General features: G+C 39.4%; 1 protein-coding gene and 1 pseudogene across 3 annotated transcripts in view; both read right to left on the bottom strand.

The window, feature by feature from the left end:
* Positions 1 to 27,393, bottom strand: part of FNIP1 (folliculin interacting protein 1) — a 153,681-nt gene that overhangs the window by 9,840 nt on the left and 116,448 nt on the right. For all 3 annotated transcript variants that reach the window (XM_032246404.1, XM_032247779.1, XM_032247151.1), the window contains 5 exons: positions 25,262 to 25,408; positions 24,237 to 24,406; positions 18,106 to 19,525; positions 17,110 to 17,278; positions 993 to 1,190 (listed from right to left, as the gene is read on the bottom strand). In XM_032246404.1, coding sequence (XP_032102295.1) covers positions 993 to 1,190; positions 17,110 to 17,278; positions 18,106 to 19,525; positions 24,237 to 24,406; positions 25,262 to 25,408 — 2,104 coding nt within the window. The remainder of the gene's footprint in view (positions 1 to 992; positions 1,191 to 17,109; positions 17,279 to 18,105; positions 19,526 to 24,236; positions 24,407 to 25,261; positions 25,409 to 27,393) is intronic.
* On the bottom strand, positions 5,910 to 9,267 carry LOC116530354 (annotated as a pseudogene).

Below are 27,393 nucleotides of genomic sequence, written 5' to 3'. Positions count from 1 at the left end.
CCCAACCTCAGGTGGTCTGCCCACCTTGGCCTCCCAAAGTGCTGGGTATTATAGGCATAAGCCACCGTGTCCGGCCAAGGGAGATGTTGCATGACTATACTACACATGATCAAAAATTCTAGCTGCTGAAATCAGAACATACAGACAGGTATACATCCCCTTCTGTCTTAGCTTGGGCTGCCATAACAAAATATGGTAGACTGAGTGGCTTAAAAAAAAAAACACACACACACATGTATAGCTGGGCATGGTGGCTCATGCCTGTAATCTCAGTACTTCGGGAGGCTGTGGCGGGAGAAACACTTGAGCCCAGGAGTCTGAGAATAGCCTGGGCAATGGGGCAAAATGCCGTTTCTACCAAAAAAAATACAAAAAATTAGCCAGGCATGGTAGCATGTGCCTGTATTCCCTGCCACTCAGCAGGCAGGGCAGGAGGATCACCTGAGCCCAAAAAGTCGTGGCTGCAGTGAGCCAAGATGGCACCATTGCACTCCAGCCCAGGTGATAAGAGTATGATACTGTCTCAAACAAACAAACAAACAAAGAAAATAACTCAGATATTTATTTTCTCACAGTTCTGGAAGCTAGAAATCCAAGACCATGGTGCAAGCATAGTTGGGTTCTGGTGAGGGCTCTCTTCCTGCTGGCAGACAGCTGTTTTCTCATTGTATCCTCAGATGGTGGAAAGAGAACAACTTTTCTCACTCTTCCTCAACTTCTTTGGCCACTGATAACATCATGAGTACCCCACCCTCGAGACCTGATCTTAAAATATCTCCCAAAGACCCTATCTCCAAATACTGTCACACTGTGGATTAGAGCTTCAATACATGAGTTCGGGCTATAACACAAATATTCAGTCCCTAACAGCTTTCTTTCACAAAAACAATAATGAAAGCTAGCAGCAGTATTTACTGTAGGCACAAATGAAGCAGAGCTTAGTTATCTACTAGAGCCCTTAAAGTAACGCAATTATTGCTACACATACTTACAAAATTTGGAGACAAGTTATGCTTATAAAGCTGAAGTGTGGAATGAAGCAGGTTGGAAACAAGACTGGAAACCAATACTTCCTTTCCCAATTTATTATCTGTTACTCGTCTCTGGCTACTGGCCACTTGAACAGTCCATTTATCCATGTCAGCTATAATACAGACAGCTTCTGCTATTGGTTCATCCAACACTGGATGCTGGAAATAAAAGAATAATTCATCTTATGATTAGCAAATGAAGTTTCCAAAGATAATAGTAATTCAGCAATGAAGGTTTACTAAACAAAAACAAAAGAATATTAAACTTCAATATTTTGATATCTCCTTGACCAAGGAGAATAGAATAACTAACTCGTTAACAAATACCCTGAGACATATTATAGATGTCATCATAGATAGAGACTTTGTATTCATTACAAGCACTTTGTATGATTTAGTCTAGAACTTAACTTTCAACAGTCTTTGATCATTCATTAATTTGACAAATGTATTAAGTGTTAACTATGTGCCAGGCAATTGAAAGAAAATGTTCTTTACCCTGAAAGAGACAAACATTTTATTTTGTTTTTATTGTTTGTTTTTGAGACGAAATCTCACTCTGTCACCAAGCTGGAGTGCAGAGCCACTATCTCAGCTCACTGCAACCACTGCCTCCCGGGTTCAAGCTATTACCCTGCCTCAGCCCCTCGAGTAGCTGGGACTACAGGTTTGCACCATCACACCTGGCTAATATTTTGTATTTTAGTAGAGAAAGCGTTTCACCATGTTGGCCAGGATGGTCTCGATCTCCTGACTTCATGATCAGCCTGCCTTGGCCTCCCAAAGTGCTGGTATTACAGGTGTGAGCCACTGTGCTGCATCTGAGAAAAACATAAAAATTGGACAAGGCAGGACAGGACAAGACAGATGCAGTGGCTCACATCTATAATCCCAGCATGCTGGGAGGCTAGGTGGGAGGACTGCTTAAGGCCAGGAGATTGAGACTAGCCTGAGCAACATAGGCAGACCTCATCTCTACAAAAAAAAAAAAATCTAAAAAATCAGGCAGGGATGGTGGCATGCACCTGTAATCCCAGCTATTTAGGAGGCTGAAGCAGGATGATTGCTTGAACCCAGAACTTCAAAACTGCAGTGATCTAAAACTGTGCCACAGCACTCCTGTCTGGGTGAAAGAGTGAGACTCTGTTTCCAAAAAAAAAAAAAAAAAAAAAAAAAAGACTTATTCACACAAATAAGTCAGTGGTAAGATCCTGTGCTAACTATCCCAATATGTCAGGCATTAATATTCCCTCAGCACCAGAGAAGCTATTCCTTGATGTCATGAAATACTTTGCTGCCTACATGCATTAGATTTTTCTGTTTGACTAAGACATATGTCCAGAGTATGAATACAGCAGTTAAAAATGGGACACATCAACATATACTAACATGGTTCCCCAAGATACATTGTTAAATGAAAAAAAAATTTTTTTGAGCCAGGCCCAGTGGCTCATGGCTATAATCCCACTACTTTGGGAGGCCGAGAAAGGCGGATCACCTAAGGTTGGGAGTTTAAGACAAGCCTGGCCAACATGGTGAAACCAAGATTCCACTGAAAATACAAAAAATCAGCTAGGTGTGGTAGTGGGCACCTGTAATCCTAGCTACTCGGGAGGCTGAGGCAGGAAAATCACTTGAACCCGGGAGGCGGAGGTTGCAGTGAGGTGAGAGCACGCCATTGCACTCCAGCCTGGGCAACAACAGTGAAACTCCGTCTCAAAAAAAGAGTCACTATACATACAGTTATGTATCTAAAAATTCATATTTACATCTAAATAAAAATGTATAGAAAAAAGAAAATACTCAAATCAAGTATGAAGTACTGAAGATCTCCCTGAAGAAGCAGGAATATAGGAGTATAAAGGTCTTCTATATTTTATTCTGTGTATCTTTATATTGTTTATAAGCCCAGGCTTAGCATCCTCAAATGATATTCCTTTGCCTAGTTAATGAACAACTATTCTGAATAAAGCTCTGCCATGGACACTAAAGAAACAAGGGCAACAGAACTCATAGGCTTGTGAGGGAGATAAAAATATATACATCTAACTTTCAAAAAAATGTGTTAATGATGAAGCAGAAACCAAGTACTGGGGAAGTAGAGGAAGGCAATTGTGGGATCTGTGTGATACAGAGTTTCTCAGTGAAAGGGATATAGGAATATGACATTGAAGTGTATAGATAGGACTGCTAGTAAAAAAAAAAATGGGAGAACATGGATAATTCAGTAAGAATAAGACTCAGAAGTAGATACAAATGGCTACATTTGTGAGAAATAATTTTGAGAGATAAGAGAGAAGAGAATGGCAAAGGAAAAGTCCAGAAATACACCTTGGGAAGATTTTCCATGGAATGCAAAATTTGTATTTGCTTTTTATAAAATGGTACTCAAATATTTATTCATCTCTTGCCAAGGATAGAATACTTTGTTATTCTTCACTTAATTACTGAAGTACAATTTTGGCAAAGGTATATACGCCTGTGATATTGGAAAATATATTCAGCTGACCAACAACATGGGTTCAAACTGCAGGTCCACTTAGATGCCAATTTTTTTCAATATAATATATGGAAAAAGTTTTTGGAAATTTGCAACAATTTGAAAAACTTAAGAGACAAAAACCGCGTAGCCTAGGAAAACGGAATATAAGAAAAAGTGAGGCATGTCATGAATACATAAAATATATGTAGATGCATGGCAAAGTGGTGTGCATTTCTAATCGTAGCTACTGGGGAGACAGAGGCAGAAGGATCAACTAAGCCCAGTAGTTCGAGAGACTAGCCTGAGAAACACAGCAAAACCTATCTCAAAACAAACAAAAAATATAGATAGTATATTTTATCATTTACTACTGTAAAATATATGCAAATCAACTAAAAAAGTTAAAATTTATAAAAATTTACACACTTACAAAGCATACAAGGTGACATTCACAGCCCAGTGAAATGTAAGCAAATGTAAAGATGTAGTATTAAATCATAACTGCATAAAATTAGCTGTAGAACCTACTGTGCTACTGTAATAGTGTTGTAGCCACTTCCTGTCACTATTGCCTGAGGTCAAGTGTTGCAAGCATGTACTTAAAACACCCCAACAAGTTAATCAACTCTGCAGGAGCAGTTCCTCTCTCCAATAAATTGCGTATCTCAGTCAAAAACTGATCTCTTGTGGGAGGCTAAGGTAGGAGGATCCCTTAAGCCCGGGAGTTCAAAGCTGCAGTGAGCTATAACTGCACCATTGCAATCCAGTCTGGGTGACAGAGTGAGACTCTGTCTCTAATAAGACAAAAAGATAACAAATAAAACTGATCTCTAAAGGTTCTCAAGTATTTTCCATCATGTTTACTGTGATACAGCAAACCCTGAATAATATCATGGGACCCACCTGGAGTGCCACTAGTGATGCTGGGAATGCTCTCAAGTAGAGAGAAGTTAAGACATTACAAGAAAAAGTTGAACGTCTTGAAATGGACCATAGATTGAAGTCTAGTAGCTGTGGTTACCCACCACTTCAAGATAAAATGAATCCACCAAGAGGATTGTTGTAAAATAACACAAGGAAATTTGTGAAGCTGTCACTGTAGCGACACCACTAGGTGTGAAAACCATGTACTTCTGCAGAATACCTTTTTATCTCATAATGAAAATGCAGCTGTTATGTGGGTACAGGATTGCTGTAAAAAAGCTCTAACTATAGACTCTAACGTTTTTTTAAAAATGAAGTCATTATACGACAACATAAAGCAAAATGAGGGTAAAGGATCTAAAGCTGGCGAATTTAATGCTAGGAAAGGATGGTCTGATAATTTTAGAAACAGTTTTAGCTTAAAAAACATCAAGATAACAGCTTTTGCTGACCAAGAGGCAACAGACAAATTCCCAGACACCATCTAGAAAATCATAGAGGACAAAAGATACCTGCCTGAACAGGTTTTTATTGCAGATGAAAGTACCATATTGTGGAAAAAGATGCCACAAAGTACATTTATTAGTAAGGAAGAGGAGCAAGCACCAAGATTTAAGGCAGGAAGGGATAAGCTAACTCCACTGTTTTGTGTAAATGCATTCAGGAGTAAGATCAGAACTACCCTTATATAAAGAGCTGCTAACCTCTGGGCCTTGAAGGAAAAAAGATAATCACCACCTCTGCCAGTCTTCTGACCGTTGAAAAAGAAATCTGGGAAAACAAAAGCTCTTTTTCTGGATTGAATCCACCCATGCCTTTTTTTTTTTTTTTTTTTTTTTTGAGATAGTCTCACTGTGTCCTCCAGGCTGGAGTGCAGTGGCAAGATCTCAGCTCACTGCAACCTCTGACTACTGGGTTCAAGCGATTCTCTTGCCTCAGCCTCCCAAATAGCTGACACTACAGGTGCCTGCCACCACACCTGGCTAATTTATGCATTTTTAGTAAAGATGAGGTTTCATTACATTGTCCAGGCTGGTCTTGAACTCCTGACCTCATGATCTGCCCACTTTGGCCTCCCAAAGTGCTGGGATTATAGGCATGACCACTGTGCCTGGCCCCACCAAGCTTTATCTCTAAAATCAAGAAGTACCTTGCCAGTAAGTGACTGCCTTTTTTTTTTTGAGACAGAGTTTCGCTCTTGTTACCCAGGCTGGAGTGCAATGGCGCAATCTTGGCTCACCGCAACCTCCGCCTCCTGGGTTCAGGCAATTCTCTTGCCTCAGCCTCCTGAGTAGCTGGGATTACAGGTACGTGCCACCATGCCCAGCTGATTTTTTGTATTTTTAGTAGAGACGGGGTTTCACCATGTTGACCAGGATGGTCTCGATCTCTTGACCTCGTGATCCACCCACCTCGGCCTCCCAAAGTGCTGGGATTACAGGCGTGAGCCACCGCGCCCGGCCCGTGACTGCCTTTTTAAGCTCTTATGTTTGACAATGCCCCTGGCCACTCAGAACCTTGTCAGTTTAACACTGAAAGTGTTAAAGTAGTCTAGTTGCCTCTAAACACATCTCTAACTCAGCCTCTAGATCAGGGTGCCATAAAGGCCATTAAACACAACATTCTATAAAACTGACTGTCAGTGCTATGGAAAAGAACCCCAATGGAGAGAACATGATGGCAGTCTGAAGAATTACTCCACAGAATATGCCATTGCTGTAACAGAAAAATCTATGGAAGCCTTCAAGCCTGAAACAATAACTTCCTGCTGGAGAAAACTACGTCCAGATGTGCACAGAACTTAACAACAGAATCAATCAAGGAAATCATGAAAGAGATTGTAAATATGACCAAAAAAAAAATGGTGGGTGAAGACTTTCAAGATATGGATTGTCAAGAAATTCAAGAGCTAATAGACACCATACCAGAGGAATGAACAGAAGACAACTCAATGGAGATGAGTGCTTCCAAACCAGTGCCAGGCAATGAGGAACAAGACACAGAAACATCAATGCCAAAAATCAAATTGACATTAGACAATCTAGCAGAAGGGTTCATATTATTCAAGACTGCTTTTTATTTCTTTTACAACATGGACCCTTCTATGATACTGAAACTGCCTTTGCAAAAGTTATATTAGTGAGAACATTATTAGAGTAAACTAAGCTAACCCAAACCCCATCTTGCCTTTCCCTTAATTATTATGGTCTATGGGGCCAAGCTAACTTTGACAGACATTTAGGCTATAGTTTTTTAATTTTATTATTATTTTTTAAGGTGTGTACTTTTATTCAACTGGTCTCAAGTCAGTGTACAGGTAAGCCACAGCTGCCTCCACCCACTCCCAGGGAGACCAAAAGCTTTCATATATCTCAAGTTGGGGGACCAAAAAAAGGGGCCATGAAGGCTGACCATTCAAAATACAATAAAATTTTTAAAATTAAGGTGAATATTAAGAAAATTTTGCACTACATAATTTACAAGAAAGCAATGCTATCACTTCACCTCTATGGACCCTCTTCTAAGACTTCTCCTTAGAGAGAAGGGGGGTGGCTTTTAGGAGGGCAAGGGACTTCCTGTAGCAATGCATCTCATGATATTTGGAATGACCATTAAAAAAAAGAACAATGTACAATCAAAGTCCTCAACCACACTGTAGAACTTCGGGGAATGCTCACTCCAACCAACTGCTGTTCCCTTCACTTTCCCATTTTTAAATCCTGAGTCAAGCCAAACAAAACAAATAAAACCATGCCAATCTTGTTTTCTGCACAAGTTAGGTTTTGTCAAAAAAGGGTGTAATGCAACTAAATAACAGTCCTCCTAGAAGCATTTGCAGTGGATGATGGAGGGGCCGGACTCATACTCCTGCTTGCGGACCTACATTTGCTTGAAGGTAGACAGCGAGGCCAGGATGGAGCCCTCCATCTACAGAGAATATTTGCGCTCAGGAGGAGCAATGATCTTGATCTTCATCGTGCTGGGTGCCAGAGCGGTGATCTCTTTCTGCATCCTGTCGGCAATGCCAGGGTACATGTTGGTGCCACCAGACAACACTGTGTTAATGTACAGGTCTTTGTGGATGTCCACATCACACTTCATGATGGAGTTGAAAGTAGCTTTGTGGATGCCACAGGATTCCATGCCCAGGAAGGAAGGCTGGAAGAGTGCCTCTGGGCAGCAGAACAGCTTATGGCCGATGGTGATAACCTGGCTATTGGGCAGCTCATAGCTCTTCTCTAGGGAGGACCTAGAGGCTACTGTGGTCATCTCCTGCTCGAAGTCCAGGGTGACATAGCATAGCTTCTCCTTGATGTCATGCACAATTTCCCACTTGGCCATGGTAGTAAAGCTGTAGCCATGCTTGGTGAAGATCTTCATGAGGTAGCCAGTCAGGTCCTGGCCAGCCAGGTCCAGACGAGGGTGTATCCCCTGTAGATGACCATAGTGTGAGTAACCCCGTTGCCAGAGTCCATCACAATGCCAGTGGTATGGCCAGAGGCATACAGGGACAGCATAACCTGGATGGCCACGTACATGGCTAGAATGTTGAAGGTCTCAAACATGATCTGGGTCATCTACTTGTGGTTGGCCTTGGGGTTTAAGGGGGCCTCAGTCAGCAGCACATGGTGCTCCTTGGAAGCCACATGCAGCTAATTATAGAAGGTGTGGTGCCAGATCTTCTCCATGTCATCCCAGTTGATGATGATGCTGTGTTCAATAGGGTACTTCAGGGTCAGGATGCCTCTCTTGCTCTGGGCCTCAAGGCCCATGCAGGAGTCCTTCTGACTCACACCCATCATCATCATGTCCTGGTGCCTCTGCTGCCCCATGACGGGGAAGATGACGGCCTGGGAGGATCATTGACCACAAGGCTGGCCTTGCACATGCTGGAGCCGTTGTTGACAAAAAGTACGGTGATATTATCATCCATGGTGGACTGGTTACAGGTGTGGACAGGTGGCAGAGTGGTGAGAACGAGGCTCTGTGCTTTCAAGGCAGATGCAATCCTGGCAGTCTAGGCTACAGTTTAAATGATAATACACCTTGCTCAAAACTCAACCACTTTTGTAAAGCTAAAAGGGAAGAGAGGAGTCTGAGTCCTGCTAAGATGCAGACATTATTCTGGAGGTTATAGGATATGAAATTTACCCAATTGCTAATAACACCATTATTGTAGATTGGCCTTTTGAGAGATCTTTCCAGGTTTTTTTGCATGTCTGACTCCCTTGCCTTGGCTCCACCTGGACTGACAACCTGCTCCTGTTGCCCCATCCAGACGTGACTTGGCCCCAGTAGGGCAGCTTCGACCCCCTGTGATTTTATTTCTGCCCCAACCAATAAGCCACAAGCACCTGTTACGTGGCCACCCCACCCCTTCCTTCCAACTGCCTTTAAAAAACCCTTAACCTACAAGCTTTGAAGGAGATGATTTGAGTATTAACTCCATCTCCCATGTTGGGTGGCTGGCCTTGTGTCTACTGAACTCTTTCTCTACTACGATACCATAGTCTGTCTTTATGCAGTGGGCAGGAAGAACCCCTGGGCGGTTATGAATTTGGGGGCTCATCTGGGATCACCCTTGCAGCTACCTGCCTGTGGTTTGGTAGCCCCCCACTGGCAACGGATCCAGAGACTAGCCCAAGTGGCTGTGTAGTTCTCTTGGACTGGGGGCTGAAGCTGGCATCATCTCTACTAGCAACGCACTGCTGACCCATGGCGCATGGATTTAATTGCAGTAGAGAAATAGTTACTGTAAAGTCTTGCTCTGTCACCCAGGCTGAAGTGCAGTGGCACAATCTCGGCTCACCACAACCTCTGCCTCCCAGGTTCAAGCAATTCTCCTGCCTCTGCGTCCTGAGTAGCTGGGACTACAGGCGCACACCATTGTGCCCGGCTAATTTTGTATTTTTAGTGAAGATGGGATTTCGCCATGTTGGCAAGGCTGGTCATGAACTCTTGACCTCAGGTGATTCACCCACCTTGGCCTCTTAAAGTGCTGAGATTACAGTCATGAGCCACCATGTCCGGCCTGGGGATATTCTAGATCTTGTAAATCGTTTACCGTCTCTTTGGAGATAACTCCTGCATCCCTGTTTAAGTCATCCCCTTAATTAAGGCTTACTGATTTCACATATCAGGTTACCTCTAGTAAAAGGATTCAGAAGTCAAGAGTTTGTCCTCACTGAAATCTGGTAATAAAAGATTTTAAAAGAATTTTTCTTTTGAGAGCTTCATAGTCAGAAATCAACTTAATTAAAGCTGATATTTGGGCTACATGTGTACAGATATTGTTTGAAAGCCCTTGCTCTCCCTCCAAAAACTTCTCAGTAGATGGAATTTTGCCTTGATTCTGTTTCTGTGTATTTATATGTGCTGTGTGTGTGATGTTTATACAGAGAGCTTCAATTAATTGGTTTAAAGAATAATAAGCACTTGAATTAAACATTGTCAGAAAAATGGAAACTTTAAGGCCTGTAGGTCACATGACTCTAATAATCTTTTTTTAAATAAAAAAAAAGGTTATTGGTAAAGTAAAATGAAAATGTCTTCAAAGTTCATATATTTAGACTAAATTAGGCAGGTCAGACACTGTTTGCTGGATGCTTTAAGGTTATAAATTACTTCTGTGACTTTTACTAATTGTCTGTTCTCCAGCCAATAGATTCTAGGTAAGGCCTGGAGATGTAAGAAGTTAGGCAGGTCCACTGGCTAGGCTGGGAAAAGTCACAGGCTCTGAAATCTTATACATGGTTAAAAATGCTTGCTTACCAGGTTTCTCACCAAAAATAAAATTTGCTAAAAGTTTTAACAGTGCAGCATGCATTTGAGACTACTGTAAAAACAGTTTTATATGCAAGGTGCAGAAGGAAAAAAGAAATGTGATTTTGGTGGGAGGCTATAAGAAGGCATGGGAATATGTTTTTGTTAAAGGGAATAACATTTTGTGTAGCTCAGGGGGTTTTAATGATTGTCTTAACCTGAAAGAGTAATGTGACAAAACTGAAGGTTTAGGCAAGGTATAGAGGGTTTGTGGAGGGTTGATCTTGTAAAGGAATTTCTGTAGGTATGAGCAAGTTTGCTAAGATCTGAAGGGGCTATTCAATTTTTCAGTATGTTGAACACTGAAATAAGAGCACACTAATGCAGGGCCAGAATCTGGGCTCATGTTTCTGAATTACATGGTTTTCTTACTAAATTGATTTACTGCTTAAAGTAAAATTATAAAAGATTAAAAAAGGTTTATGAAAATTTTACCTTATGGTTGAGCTAATTAAGATTCAATAGATTTGTTTAGAAGGTTTTATTAAGAATTGGGTTTAACATTACTAACACACTAATGCAAAGGTGAAATTTGGCTTTCTCTTTAAAACAAGATTTTTGGGAGGCTGAGGTGGGAGGATCACTTGAAGCACCAGAGTTTGATACCAGCCTGGGTAATACAGCCAGACCCCATCTTCACAAAAACAAACAAACAAACACACAAACGTTAGCCAGGCATGCTAGCGTGTGCCTACAGTCCCAGCTACTTGGGAAGCTGAGGTGGGGGAACTGCTTGAGACCAGGAGTTCAAGGCTGCGGTAAGTCATGTTTGTGCCACTGCACTCTAGCCTGGATGACAGAGCAAGACTCTGTCTCAAAAGAAAAAAAAGAAAAAGCAATGGAAGAATGGTAAGAAACATAAACTATGCAAAAACCATGCAATAATCCACACACATTAAAAAAATGTTTACACACTATGTTAGTATAGGGAAATATTCTTAACTGTTATGTGACAAAAGCAGAATTTAAAACAGATAACATAAAATCATATAGAGTACAAAAATATATATATATGTAAATACATATACATGTACATATTTTATATATAAGGACTCAACTATATAAAAATATATATCATATGGATGCCCAGATATATACAAGCATATCTTTTATATATGAGGCTTCACATAATACATGATATATAAACACACATACATACAGAGTAATAATCCTAACAAGAAGATGCAAAGCACAGTGTGACTAATGTAACCAAACAGTATAAGTCTGGTATATAAACATCAGTATTACTTTCATTATAGCCAAAGAAACTGAGGCTTTCCTAGAGTAAACATTCTGTCTTATGATATACAGGTAGAAAGTGGTCAATTCTGGGTTTTATGAGAAGCCACAATGCTGCCTAATGCCTGGAGGAAGTTTTGTATTAAGAATAGCTGATAACAGAGTTGGGAAAATTTGTGTTTGACTTTCTTCAAATTTCAACATTTTGTATAATAAATATATATTGATTCAGTAAGAAAAATGCTACTTTCTTAGAAATCGGGGAGAAAAAGAAACTCCCCTCTTATAATTCAGAAAAACAGGATTTTATCTTTTTAAAAAAGTATCACTTCCATTATTTATGTAGTAAAAGGTTCCTACATGTTTTTCCATATAGTCACATAAAAAATAATTTGCACTATAAATATGATAAATTATAAGTATGCAAGGATTAAAGTCATTTTTTTAGAAATCCTGGCTGGGCGCAGCAGCCCACACCTGTAATCCCACCATTTTGGGACACTGAGGCAGGTGGATCATGAGGTCAGGAGATTCACGAGGGCAGGAGACTGAGATTATCCTGGCCAATATGGTGAAGCTCCTTCTTTACTAAAAATACTAAAATTAGCTGGGCGTGGTGGTGGGTGCCTATAATCCCAGCTACTCGGTAGGCTGAGGCAAGAGTATAGTCTGAACCAGGGAATCAGAGGTTGCAGTGAGCCGAGATTGTGCCACTGCACTCCAGTCTGGTGACAGAGTGAAACTCCGTCTCCAAAAAAAAAAAAAAGAAAAGAAAAGAAAAGAAGAAAAGAAAAGAAAAGAAAAGGAATCCTATACATGCTTTAAAATGATTGATAAAAAAATTCAACAACCTGTCAGTGGTGAGACTGAAGTTCGTTATTTTCCTTTTTGTCAAATTTTTCTATAACAGTGTTTTGATAATATACTTACATGACTAAATGAAAATATGAGAGGGAAAGACTAGAAACCCAATTACTAAAACAGAGGGGGAAAGACAAATAGTTCCTTCTTTTACTCTTGGAAAGAATCTAAGAGTAACAGACCTGGGACCACTAATATAAAAGTCTTATAAACTTTGTAATGGTGATTTTGCTATTTGTATTACTCTTTGTTCATCTGTTTTAGTAACAGCATGGCATAATAGCTTAAGAACATAGCTTAAGATCAGGCAGGTAAGAATTGAATTCTAGTTTTTGCCTTTCCCTATCTATGTAACTTAAAAACTTCTCTGAGCCATATCTGAAACACAGAGATAACAATAATAAGTATCTCAAAGGATTATTATAAGATTAAGTGAAATAGCACATTTAAGTGCCTGGGACACAGTAAAACAACAATAAATACTAAATGCTATTATTATTATTATTCATCCTATAATAATTAGCAGGTAGAAACCCTTAAAATCAAAATGTTATCTTTATCTTCAACAGGAGGCAGCAAGCCTTTCCAACGCCAAGCTTTCACAGAGTAAAAGTCAAAAGACACTATGTTTGGTGACAGGTACAGATGAAAAAAGAAAAGAGACTAAGCAACTAGGATAAGACATAAAGACAAGAGTACACAGAGTGCATTAGAATAACTCATGTACAATTCCTTAACCAAGTAATTCAACAAATAGTAGGCACTACGTTAGGCATTGGGAGGGAAGCATTGGAAAAACTAGAAACGGTTCCTTTACGCTGAAGGGCATCCATACCACCAAATAATAAAAATTCTGTCCTTTCAAGCAATAATACATTCAAGTACCTTTCTCAAGCACTACTTTTGTTATGTTTTGTACTACATTTATTCATGCACTTGGCCTATTTTCTCTGTTGCTAAGTAAAAAACTTGAAGTTAGAAACTTTTTCTTTTTCAGACATATATCCCTTGGAGTATTGGCACTATATTCAGAACACAGTAGGTCAGGAAATATTGATTTGATTGGTATTCAAAAGCTGAGCAAACTAGCCTTTAAATATGAGATCATACGTTCTGATGAATTTTTTTCACAAACTTTATCTAGATTTGCCATAATTCCTCTACTATCTAATAAAACACCAAACTTCACAACTTAGCTAACTTTCTACAGACACAGGTTAAACCTTATTGGCTAACAACTGACTGTTGCTCACTGAGCCACATTTCCTCATCCATAATTTCCCACTTGGCTTTCTTCATCGCTTTTCTTTTTTTTTTTTTTTTTTTTTTTTGGTTGAGATGTGAGTCTTGTTCTGTTGCCCATGCTGGAGTGCAGTGGCGTGATCTAGGCTCACTGCAACCTCTACCTCCCAGATTCAAGCGATTCTCATGCCTCAGCCTCCCCAGCAGCTGGGATTACAGGCACACGCCACCATGCTCACATAATGTTTGTATTTTTGTAGAGGTGGGGTTTCACCATGTTGGCCAGGCTGCTCACAAACTCCAGACTTCAAGTAACCCACCCACCTCAGCCTCCCAAAGTGCTGGAATTATAGGCCTGAGTCACCATGTCTGCCCTCTCCATTTCTTTTTTAACTTTTTAAATTTAGAGGTGGCCAGATTTTGTTATTAAAGCAAAATATTAAACTGATACGTACAACTGAGGGGAGAAACAGAAAACCCAACAAAACAATAGTTGGAGACTTCAATATTTCACTCTCAGTAATTGATGGCAGAACCAAACCAAAAATCAGCAAGGACATAAAATACTTATATAAGGCTATTATATAATGGTTATCTAACTTGACCTGATAGTTACAGAACATCTCAACAAGAGCAGAATATTTATTTTTTTCAAGTGCCATAAAACAATTCTCAATAAATTTAAAAGGGTTGAACAATGTATGTTTTCCAACCATAATAGAATTAAACTAGAAACCAACAAAACAATTTTTAAGAATTCCATACATATTTGTAAATTAAATAGCATACTTCCAAATAACTCACAAGTCAAAGAAATTACAAGTAAAATTTAATAACATTTTGAAATGAATGAGACTGAAAACACAACAGATCAAAATTTGTCAGATTCGGCTGGATGGAGTCTCACGCCTGTAATCTCAGCACTTTGGAAGCTCGAGGTGGTGGATCACCCGAGGTCAGGAGTTCGAGACTAGCCTGGCCAATATGGTGAAACCCTGTCTCTACTGAAAATACAAAAATTAGCCAGGTGTGGTGGTGGGTGCCTGTAATCCCAGCTGTTCAGGAGGTGGAGGCAGAGGCAAGAGAATTGCTTAAGCCTGGGAGGCAGAAGTTACAGCGAGTCTAGCTCGAGCCACTGCATTCCATCCAGCCTGGGTGACAGAGCAAGACTCTGTCTCAAGAAGAAAAAACAAAGGGGGCAGGTGTGGTGGCTCATGCCTGTAATCCCAGCACTTTGGGAGGCGAAGGAGGGCAGATCATGAAGTCAGGAGACCATTCTGGCTAACACAGTGAAACCCCATCCCTACTAAAAATACAAAAAATTAATCAGGCGTGGTGACACACGCATATAATCCCAACCACTTGGGGGGCTGAGGCAGGAGAATCGTTTGAGCCCGGTAGGTGGAGGTTGCAGTGAGCTGAGATCACGCCACTGCATTCCAGCCTGGGTGACAGAGTGAGACTCTGTCTCAAGAAAAAGAAGCAGCAGCAAAAAACCAACAGAAAGTATTTTATGGTCTGGGGACTGAAAGGTCTCTGTCTCAATGATTCAACTCTGTGCTGTTAGGCATGAACATAGCCAGACAGTATATAAATGAATAACTGTGGTTGTGTTCTAATAAAACTTTATCTATAAAAATCAGGACTCTTTGGCCCACTGTCCATAGCTTATTAATCCTTGATGCATATGGGCAAAAAAATATATACAATTTAAGTTAAACCACAAATGAACCTCTTTGTGGAGAAGCCCCCACCTTTTGAAACACACACACACACACACACACACACACACACACAAAATTATAAAATTCAGAAATAGAAGAGGGGACATTACTAGCGACCTTATAGAAATTAAAAGGATTATAAGTTTATACTATAAACAACTTTATTTCAACAAATTAGACCACTTAAATGAAACTAATAAATTCCTACAAGACAAAAATTACCAAAATTGACTCAGGAAGAGCTAGAAAATCTAAATGTATAAAAGGTGAAGAAATTAAATCAGCAATTTAAAATATTCTTATTTTTAAAAGCCTGGATGCAGATGTTTTTACTAGTGAATTCTACCAAACATTCAGAGAATAAAAACAGTACTAATCTTCTAGAAACTCTTCCAGAAAATAGAGATGGACATACTTCCCAACTCACTCTATAAGGCCAGTGTTACCCTGATATCAAAGCTAGACAAAGACATCATAAGAAAACAAAAGAGCAACATTTCTCACGAATATAGACTCAAATATCCCCAACAAAATATTAGTAAATCAAATCCATATTAAAAAAATTATATACCATGACAGAGTGGGATTGCTTCCCAGGAATACAATGGTTGGCTTCATGTCTAAAAATCAATCAATGAAATCCATGACATTAATAATTTGAAGATGAAAAATCATACGACAATACCATCTCAATAGACATTCAGAAAAAGCATATGACCAAAAGCCCACATTCACTCATGAATAAAGGATGGAACCCCACCCTGGTCTAAAAGCTAGGAATAAAAGGGAACTGCCTGTCTCTAAAAGAAGCATTGGGTTAAAAAAATAATAAAAATCTAAAGGGGGCTGGGCACGGGGGCTGACACCTGTAATCCCAGCACTTTGGGAGGTCAAGGCAGAAGGATCACCTGAGATCGGAAGTTTAAGACCAGCCTGACCAACATGGAGAAACTCTGTCTCTACTAAAAATACAAAATAATTCAAAATTAGCCAGGTGTGGTGGCACATGGCACATGCCTGTAATCCCAGCTACTCGGGAGGCTGAGGCAGGAGAATCACTTGAACCCAGGAGGCAGAGGTTGCGGTGAGCTGAGATTGCGCCATTGCATGCCAGCCTGTACAACAAGAGTGAAACACCATCTCAAAAATAAATAAATAAATAAATAAATAGGGTTCATCCATCTAATAAAGAGCATCACAAGAACCTTACAGCTAACATCACACTTAATCATAAAAGATGCAACGTCTTCTCCTAAGATCATGAATAAGGCAATGATGTCCATGGTCACCATTTCCATGCAACATTCTATTGAAAGTTCTAGCCAGTGCAATGAATAAAAAAAAAAAAAAAAAGTTGGGGGCGGGGGGACGAAGGCATTCAGATTGTTAAGAAAGATTTAAAACTATCTGTTCACTGATAACATGAGCCTTTATGTAGGAAACCTTAGGGAATCTATATAAAAAACTGAAAAGATTAATATGAGTTCAGAAGATCAATATGCAAAAGCCAACCCCACTTCTATATGGAAACAATGAACAATCTGAAACGGAAATTAAGAAAATAATTCCATTCAAACTTAAGCATTTGTAAATTTTTGATACTGTAAATAACCTAAGTTGATGGACATCCATGAATACATAACGGGCACTGAATATAAAGTAATGGAATCAGAGGACAAGGATTGTGTTGTAAAAGTATGACCAAAAATATAAGGCAATTTTGGGTTCTGCTGGTTAAGAGAGTTTGTTCTAAATAAACTCAAGAACAGTGAAGGTCACTCACCTGCACAGCATGAGACAAATCTGACATCAGACACTGACGGAACCTCTCATCACTTCCAATTCCTTGAAGAACAAAGTCAGGCACATAAGATGAGCAGTAGCCACCCAGCAAGGACCTCCCAAAATTGGCAATGTTGGGCTGAACAGCACTCACTTCAATTAACTTCGACCTGGAAGCAAAATGCCCCCAAAAGACATCTAATTAATAATAAATATATTTAACCATTTAAAAAAAGAATTGTGAACTCTACTAGTCCATATTTTATACTAGTCTGTATTAATACAAAGAGTAAAATCATCCTTATATAATGGTAATGGTAAAAATCAAGAGTAACTGGTAATAATAGTAAAATCATCCTTATTTAAAAACTGGCTCAAGTGCTCTATCAGAAAATAAAACACTTCTTATCAAGAGGAGGTCTGGGGAGCAACTCAGTAATGAAGTGAGAATTAATCTTTTGTAACAGACTTTAAGAGAGCTGTTTCCTATGTTTGTAACACATTCTTAATACAATCATCTAAAACAAAGTAATTAAATGCTTCACAAGTCCAAAGGTGGGTATGTAACATTTCTCAAGCATGAATCTTCTTACATACTTGACTGAAAATATACATTCTCTGTTTTCTTCTTAGTCTTGGCCAAATATATTTCTAACAGCCATTCTAACATCTCAGGGATTAGTGCTCCCTAACTGCCATGCTCAGCAATATGTCCTTTTGTGGGGCATAATTCACTCCTAAATGGCTTGAAGCCTTCTAAGCAGTAAGAAATCGTAACCAGATCCTTTAACTTTTCTCTGAGGTCTTCATAAAACCTTTCTGAGGTGTTTCTGGAGCTCAGGCTTTAATCCTTTTTATGAGTTAAGAGAATATGAAAATAAGAGAGATCTATCTAGGACAATGATCTCTTCTTTTATACCAACCTTCAGAGAATACTAAACAAAAGAATGGTACATATTTACATAGGGCCCATTATAGGTGAAAACTTCCTACTTACCCAGGAAACGGTATTTCATCCTCTTCTGCCCAGTCTTCTTGCTCTCCTCCATAATAACTGCTAACTTGTCTAGTCATATCATGACCTGTATCTTCACTTTCACTATCCCCAAGGGCACTATCTGAACTTTCATTTCTTGGAATGTCCCATTCAGTTCCTACAGCAATTTTTTTGTCTGAACTCTCTTTATCCCCATGGGGGACAAGAATGGAGAGTGTATCTCTTTGGTCCTGCTGAGGAAAGCAGGTTTTACATGAATCTTGGGGAACTGCTTGTATACATTTACAAAATTCATTGTTCTGTTTGTTATTTTTTGTACACAATATTTTTGAAAACTCTAACATACAGCAATGGTCTTTACTATCTGTACTTGTTTTAACGGGAACATCATCAATAGTCCTGGTTTCAATTGAATCATCATTAAAATATTCATCAAATAAGCTCATGCTTTCTGGGTCTGAATGATTCCAACAGGGAAGTTCGCAGGGCTCTTCAGAAACCATGTTCTGTGTATCAGACTCTCCAGATTGGTCCTTAGTTGTTTGTTTAGTTTCTTGATGCTGATCAATAGCCCCTCTTTCTTCCTTCAGTGGTTTGGTGTGATGCCTGGTAATCTGATCCACCACTGCCTGACTTCGAAGCTCAGTATCTGAATCAGGTGACATAGAATCCCCAATCAGGAAAGTAACCTTTGTAGGGGCAGCCTCACAAGAAAATGAAGCAGACACAATCTTATCTGGAGGTTTTTTTTCCACAACCATTCCTGTGGATCTCATTGCTTTGCTTGTGTGACTATCTGAATCCAGCAACTTCTCACTCTGCCATGTTTCCTCTGTTGGCTCTAAGCCTGACTCTGACAATGAACATTTGTCTACTGGAACAGATCCTGTGCAAACAACTGCCTCTAACTTGGTGTCAAGGCAAGTTCTTAATTTATCTCTGTACTGTTTAACATCAACAGCATTTTCTTCTTGGCAGTTAGAAGGAGAAATCATCTGGCACTCATCTGAAATTCCTAAAAGCTCCTTAGAGCTGTTTTGAATATCTTCTCTCTCTTGTTGAGAAATGTTCTCTACATTTTGCCCAAGGAGTGGACGACTGCAATATTTACAGTTACAATTAGGAGTTCTTACTTCTTCTGATTCTTTAAAGAGCAAACTGCTTTTGTTTCTATGCATTGTGACAAGGACATACTCCGATTCTTCTATTTCACCTTTCTCTAAAGTGGTAGTAATAACTGTGCCTGGCATAACAATGGCTTCATCTTCTCCATTTTCTAAAAGATGTGTTTCTTGAAGTTCAGAGCATCTTATAAAATAAGTAAGAAAATAAAGTAGCCTCTGGACCATGTCTTGTCGTTTGCCAACCACCACAGTCCTTGCTAACCGTACAGGAGAGCCAATAGCACCGTACAAGTCTCCTGTAATGAAAAAAAACTCAGTTATTAAGCACATTCTTTACTGACACAGCTAAGTAGGCTGTTTTTAATGATCAGAAACCTACTGTTACTATATGAATAGTAGTTTAGGTTTTACTGTTGTTCTTTTCTTTTTGGAGACAGGGTCTCATGCTGTCATCCTGGCTGCAGTGCAATGGTACAATCATGGCCCACTGCAGCCTCGGCCTCCTAGGCTCAGGTGATCCTCCTACCTCAGCCTCCTGAGTAGCTGGTACTATAGGTGCATGCCACCATACCTGACTACTTTTTCATATTTTTTTGGTAGACACAAAGTTTTGCCATGTTTCCCAGGCTGGTCTTGAGCTCCTGGGCTCAAGCGATCCTCTGGCCTTGGCCTCCCGAAGTGCTGGAATTATAGGCATGAGCCACCACGCCTTCCCTTACTCTTAGTTCTTTAACAGATGAGTGACTATTCAAGGTGGGGAAGATGAGATGAAAAATCTTAACCAGAGAGAAAGGTGAATTTAAGGGTTTTCTGATTTCCTCCTTAAACAAAGGCTATGGTTCAGGAACCTTAAGCAAATAGTTCTGAAACTCAGATATCCCAAGAATATTCTCTAAGCCAGGCTCCATGCAGAGCATTTTTACCTGGTTAGAGAAGTACTGCCTGAAGTACTATGTACACAAGGATTCTGTAGCTGTGTCCATTCAAGAAAAGACAAAGCACAATCTCTGCTGGCTTGTAAGGAGAAGAAAGGAGTAGCGGTAAAATGGAGCAAAGCTAGAGTAGTCACACCACACACCTAATCATTCCTGATTTAAATCATATCTCTGGGGCTAGGCACGGATTGCATGTCTGTAATCCCAGCATTCTGGGAGGCTGAGAGGGGTGGATCACTTGAGGTCAGGAGTTCAAGACCAGCCTGGCCAACATGGTAAAAAAAAACCCTGTCTCTACTAAAAATACAAAAATCAGCCCAGCGTAGTGGCGGGTGCCTGTAGTCCCAGCTACTTGGGAAGCTGAGGCAGGAGAACTGCTTAAACCTGGGAGGCAGAGGGTGCAGTGAGCCAATATCGCACCACTGCACTCTGGCCTGGGTGACAACAGTGAGACTCCATCTCAAAAAAAATTTTTTTAAATGTCATATCTCCACACTTTAACTGTTGTTCCCTTAGCCAGCACCCCACGCCACCAGCTCCCATGTTAGTATAAGCCTATTTTACCCTTCCATTCCATAAAGGGTTGGGTACTCAGGATAGGCCAGGAAGGACAGAAAGAGAGAGACTCATGTTTACTAAAAGAAAAAGAAAGGGCAACAAGTTTAGCCATGCAGTTCATTTTCACTTTTGAATCCATTCTAAATATGACCAGCCATTATGTTAAAAGCAGGGGAGGTGAGGGGGACAGGACTAGAAATTATCAGTATCCTTTCTGTATTTATGCTATCATTCAAATCAAACCCGTAATTTCAGTGCCAAAACAATGGAGAATAGGGCTGGGCATGGTGGCTCACACATGTAATCCCAGCATTTTCGGGGGTGGAAGTGGGCTGATCACTTGAGCCCAGGAGTTCAAGACCAGCCTGGGCAATATGGCAAAACCCTATCTCTACAAAAAAATACAAAGAAGTAGCTGGGCATGGTGGTGCATGCATGAAATTCCAGCTACCTGAAAGGCTGAGGTGGAAGAATCACTTGAGCCCAGGAAGTTGAGGCTGCAGCGAGCCATGATCACACCACTGCACTTCAACCTGGGCGATAAAGTGAGACCCTGTCTCAAGAAAAAAAAAAAACAAAAAAAACGGAGACTACAAAGCCATTAATTTCAACTTAAATTCAACTTTTGCAAATTTTCAGTATACACATTTAAAAACCTCTATTTTTACTTTACAAAACCCTCGCATTTTTTAAAGGAACAAATATAAATAGGTCTCAAATAAATATATGCTATAAATATTATCATGATAAATTTTCTCCTCTGGTTAACACTTGGCTCAAATATCACCATGCCACTGGTCTAAACTACTCCCACAATTCCCACGAATTACCAAGTAAGTTGAAATTGCTTTGGCATGCAGTGAGTCTTTCATGATTCCCAGTTTACTTTTCCAGCTCTATCTTCTTATACTCATCCTCCTTTTTGGCAGTCATAAAAAGAAATAATCTTTATTCATGCAAAGCCCCAGCTAAACTGGACCATTGAATATACTCTGCACTTTTAACACCTTGACTTTTTACTCATGTCCCTTTCCTTAGTATCTCTGCCAGTCCATAGCTTCCCACCTAAGCATCCTCACTTAGGCAAAAGTAGGCTCCCCTATTGCACTCCTATTAAATAAACTTTTCATTTCTCTTATAGTTCCCCCTTGAATTATCATTGTTGTCTGCATATATATTACCTATAGTCTCAGACTGTTGACTTCTTGAGGATAATTTCCAAATTATTCATCTTTATATCCGCTGTGCTTTTTGCACAGAGCCTTAGGCAGTCAACAAATGATTGTAGAATTTAAAAAGGACTTAAATGTCCCAATTTAAAAAATACTACTAATAATCTGATTTTAAAAAGGTCCATGCAGGCCAGGCACCATAGCTCACGCCTATAATCTGAGCACTTTGGGAGGTTGAGGTGGGCAGATCATTTGAAGTCGGGAGTTCGAGACCAGTCTGACCAACATGGAGAAACCCCATCTCTACTAAAAATACAAAAAAATTAGCCAGGTGTGGTGGTGCATGCCTATAATCCCAGCTACTCGGGAGGCCAAGGCAGGATAATTGCTCAAAACAGGGAGGTGAAGGTTGCAGTGTGCCGAGATAGCGCCATTACACTCCAGCCTGGGCAACAAGAGCGAAATCCCATCTCTAAATAAATAAATAAATAGGTACATGCAATGGAATACTACTCAGCATTAAAAAGGAATGAAGTATTAATACATACAAAATAGGCGAATTTGAATTACATTGAATGAAAGAAGTCAGACAAAATACATACTGTATGATTCCATTTGTATACAACTCTAGAAAATGCAACAAATCTACCATGATAGAAAGTAGGCCAGTGGCTGCCTAGGGATGGTGGAAGAGGAACTGGGAAGTTGGGGAGAGGGAGAAGATGGAGGAGGAAGAGACTACAAAAAAGGTATAAGGAAACGTTTGGAAGTGATGCAATATGATTACCATTTTGAGTGGTGATGGTTTTAGAGGCATACACACAGACACACACACACACGCCAAAACTTATCAAATTGTGTATTTTATATTATTTATTTATTTATTTTGAGACACATTCTTGCTCTGTCGTCCAGGCTGTAGTGCAGTGTCAAGATCTCAGCTCACTGCAACCTTTGCCTCTGGGTTCAAGTGATTTTCCTGCCTCAGGTCCTGAGTAGCTGAGATTACAGGTGCCCACCAATATGCTCGTCTAATTGTTTTGTATTTTTAGTAGAGGCAGGGTTTCACCATGTTGGCCAGGCTGGTTTCGAACTCCTGACCTTAAGTGATCCACCTGCCTTGGCCTCCCAAAGTGCTAGGATTACAGGCATGAGCCACCGCACCCGGTCCAAATTGTGTACTTTAGGAGGCCAAGGTAAGCACATCATTTAAGTCTAAGAATTTGAGACGAGTCTAGGCAACATGGTGAAAATACAAAAACTAGCCTGGTGCGGCGGTACACACTTGTAGTCCCAGCTACTTGGGTGACTAAGGTAGGGGGATCATCTGATCCCTGAGAGATTGAGGCTGTAGTCAGCCATGATTGTGCCACTACACTCCAGCCTGGGGGAAAGACTGAGACCCCATTTAAAAAATGCATTTACTATATGTCAACTATAACTCAATAAAATGGAAGAGTGGGGTAGGAGCAAGGGAGAAAGCCAATAGGGATGGAGACTGGTTATATGAATTGATAAGTCATATGATAATCCAACTGGCAAGCTCAATCACCAAAGCAACCTAAGGAAAGTTACTATGCAGTCACTAAAATGTTCTCCTCTTACTCTTCCCTTATCATTTAACAGCAAATAGAGTAACAGCACATGTAATTAGCAGCTATGTTTACCAGATACTGTCCTAATCATTTTACATGTATTACCTCATTTAATTTTTACAACTTTTAACATATGTATCATCTATTATTATTCTTACTTTATAAATAAGGAAACTGTGATTCAAATGTGGTGTGCCTGACTCCACAGCGTGTGTCTTTAGCACCCTGCTACACTGCCTTCCTATCACCTATGAACTTATCAACCATTCACTCTCCCCTCTGTTCCCCACCTGTTTAGTGGTACATAACACTAAGGGAAACATTTTCCAAAATGAGTTAGCAAGTGAACAAAAGTGGATCCACAGAAACCTCAGTGAACTGCTTCCCTCCTAACCAGATTGATTTTAGGTATCACAGGTGACTTTTTGATAAATTCTTTCTTGCGAAGTACCTAACAGAAAGTACAAAATCACAAATCACCCTGAAGATCTGAAGTTACTAGTAAACCAGCTATCAGCCTGCTCCTCTTGCTCTGTATCTGCAGTTTTCCATTTATAAGGAATGATTTCAGGTCTAAAATGAGGATAGGACAATTTGGCAGGCATGAAAGGACAAGCAAAGCAGAGAAACTTTAGAATGCAGGAGGTAAAAGAGAACATTTTATTTATTTTTGGGTTTGGTATAAAATAACTACAGATAGCTACAAAAATGTCTAATACACAGTATAACGGTTTTCAGATTACATACCCAATTGTGCCCAAAGTGGGTTATATGGATGAGTCTTTGCCAACATGTCCACACTCTGAGAGGAATGCTTTTCTAAAAATATTTTTATAGGTGGTTGTCCATTTGGCATGACTGTTGGAACCCAGGCAAGATGATTGGTCAGAACCGCAGTAATGAGAGCTGGCAAGAATCTGAAAACAAAATACATCCGATCAGATTCCAATCTGCCTTCACAAAACCTTAGGTAAAATGTAGTGACAAAGTAAGCAAGGAGAGTATGCTCATGTGGCCAAATGGCACCAAAAAATGGAGAGGAGAAAGGATGAGTATATAACACCAGGATTAAAATGAAAGTTAATAGCTTCTGGTTAGGAGTTAAAAACTACTTGAAATAAAGGTAACATTCATAAGAGCTATTGCAGTTCTTAGTACAAAACAGAAATGTCATTTTACTTCAAAAATTATGGGTTCTTTTCAGTTTTTAATCACACAATTCATTACTGAATCAACTAGCATGTCCCTACATTTCTAAATCACTGAATGGGAAAATGAAGCAAAGTATTAAGCAAACTCTGTCTCCCATCAAAGAGAATAAAAACATCTGAATTACTCATCTGGATTCCAAAGACTTGATGAACAGTTAAAAGACAACAATATGATAAAACATCACATCAAAAACGCATCATTAGAATGCCAGCATTTCCTTACATGTTTTCTACCTCTTTTCTATGAAATAAAACTATAAATGGATACAACTCACAAAATATGCAAAGCCTCAGAGAATTCTATGTCAGGAATTTTAATTACGTAATTATAGACATTTTCACTGCTTTCATTTATAAGGTTCTGTGATACTCTTCCATATCCTATCATTTAATTATCTTTTAGAATTCTGATTATTAATCTTGATTAATAATATAATTCCAAAGATAATGGATGGTTCTTCCACATCTGTAATTGAGTTTGCTTACAATCTAGATAGCTAGTATAATAAATAAGTAAATAAATAAATAAATAAATAAATAAATAAATAAATAAATTCATACTGATTTTTGGAAGCATTTTCCATTAGAAAAGTGAACTCCTTCATGAAACGATGGCAAAGGTGGTTCTTTTCTGGAGTCCCCGACATCATTGTAAGCCAGACAGGTTCTCCAATTCGTGGCATTGTGTAAAGATTACAAATTGTTGTTCTAAAAAGAGGAAGATACATTATGAAATTTACAGTTCCCAGAGTTACATACTGTTTTTTTTTTTGAGACGGAGTCTTGCTCTGTTGCCAGGCTGTAGTGCAGTGGCACGATCTTGGCTCACTGCCTCTGCCTCCTGGGTTCAAGCGATTCTCCTGCCTCAGCCTCCTGAGTAGCTGGGACTACAGGTGTGCACCACCACATCCAGTTAATTTTTGCATTTTTTTTAGTAGAGACGGGGTTTCACCATGTTGGCCAGGATGGTTTCAATCTCTTGATGTCATGGCTCACCCACCTTGGCCTCCCAAAGCAGTGGGATTATAGGCACAAGCCATTGCGCCCGGCCCCCCAGAGTTACATACTCTTAAAATAATTTTATGTTGCCAGCTTGGGCCTCACACCTAGATTATTAAAGCTTTTGAGAAAAGACAATGAACCAAGTCCTTTCTTCCTTGTCAACAACACAGTACCACCAGAATGTTCTCAAAATATGCTGGTTCTGGTGTTGGCTCTCCCTACCAGTGACTATGTGCCCTAGAGTAAATAATTTCCCTACTTTAAGCATTTGTTTCCCATATCTGTAAACTGAAAGGATATGATGATAATTTCTAAAGCTCTTTCCAGCCCCACATTTCTAAGGGGTATGCTGTACCTAAGTATACTGCAAATAATCAATTTCATATACAAAAGGAAAATATTCTAAATGTGGTAACAGCTTATCCATCTACCCACTCAAAACAACAGTTTAGCTCCATTGTTTTGTTGCCGATTCTAAGACTCCAGTAACATTCTTAAGGACAGTGAGAGCACTATACATTCATTCATGTTATATTTTATGACTCTCTCAACCTTCTACAGTGTGTTTCCTTGAATCAACAAAAGAAAAGATTATCACACAATTAGTATAGTGACTTCTTGGTTGTCTCTTGGACTAATTTACACAATAGCTAGTCCTGTGAATTGTACTTTCTCCTGAAGGCTTCAAAGCATACTTTTAAGATGCTAATTACTTTCTTTTTACATCATTATCTGTTCAACAAAGCCCTATACACTCACTAGACTAAGAAAATCCTGAAAAAGCCTGAGGCTTAAGAAACTAGTCAATCTTGCAGACACTACAGAATGGTGTCCTACTTTCTACTTTTTAAAACAGTGCTGTCTAGTAGAGCCTGGCAATGATGGAAACCTTCACTTTGTGAAATGGTAGCCACTAGCTGTATGTGGTTACTGAACACATGACATGTGACCAGTATGATTAAGGAAGTGAATTTATTTCAATTAAGTTAAACAGCCACATGTGGCTGACAGCCGAGATTGTATTGTACAATACTACTCTATAAAGTTCTCTGAGATTTCCACAAATTCTAATACCAACCTCAGTATAATTGTCTAACACCTAGGAGCCAAAAAAGGAAAAGAATTATCTTGCCTCTAAAGTTTCGTTGAATCTGAAACAATATAAATATGATATATTACAATGGATAGAAGCAATAAAAACAGGTCATTTTAATGAGCTCCTTGTAGAACATACAATCATTAAAAAGAAGTTTTAAATAAACAGAAAGGTATTTTATAGAGCAAATACAACTAGAATACAAACTAGGGATATATGAAAATGTTTGTTTTTAAAGCTTATTACGGATGTCCAGATATGATGGGAAACTGAAGACAAATATTTATCCTCTCTTCAGTGTCTGAAGCCCCAACTCAATACCACCTAAACATTTGAAAACGGATAAACCAGTGCAACACACAGAATTAGAGAGGATCTCGTTGGGTGTGGTGGCTCACACCTGTAATCCCAGCACGCTGGGAAACTGAGGCAGGATGATTGCTTAAGCCCAGAGTTCGAAACTAGCCTGGGGAACATAGCAAGATCCTGTCTCTATTATTTAAAAAGTTAATGAATGAACGAAAAAAAAAAAAAAAACTGGAAAGGAACTATTACTGAAAATTAAAATTAGGGATTTCACGAAATTCTGGAAGAC

The sequence above is a fragment of the Sapajus apella genome, unplaced genomic scaffold (assembly GCF_009761245.1).
Source record: "Sapajus apella isolate SASKATOON/1434 unplaced genomic scaffold, GSC_monkey_1.0 scaffold1, whole genome shotgun sequence".
Taxonomy (NCBI): Eukaryota; Metazoa; Chordata; class Mammalia; order Primates; family Cebidae; genus Sapajus; species Sapajus apella.
This window is presented reverse-complemented; position numbering and strand designations above follow the sequence as displayed.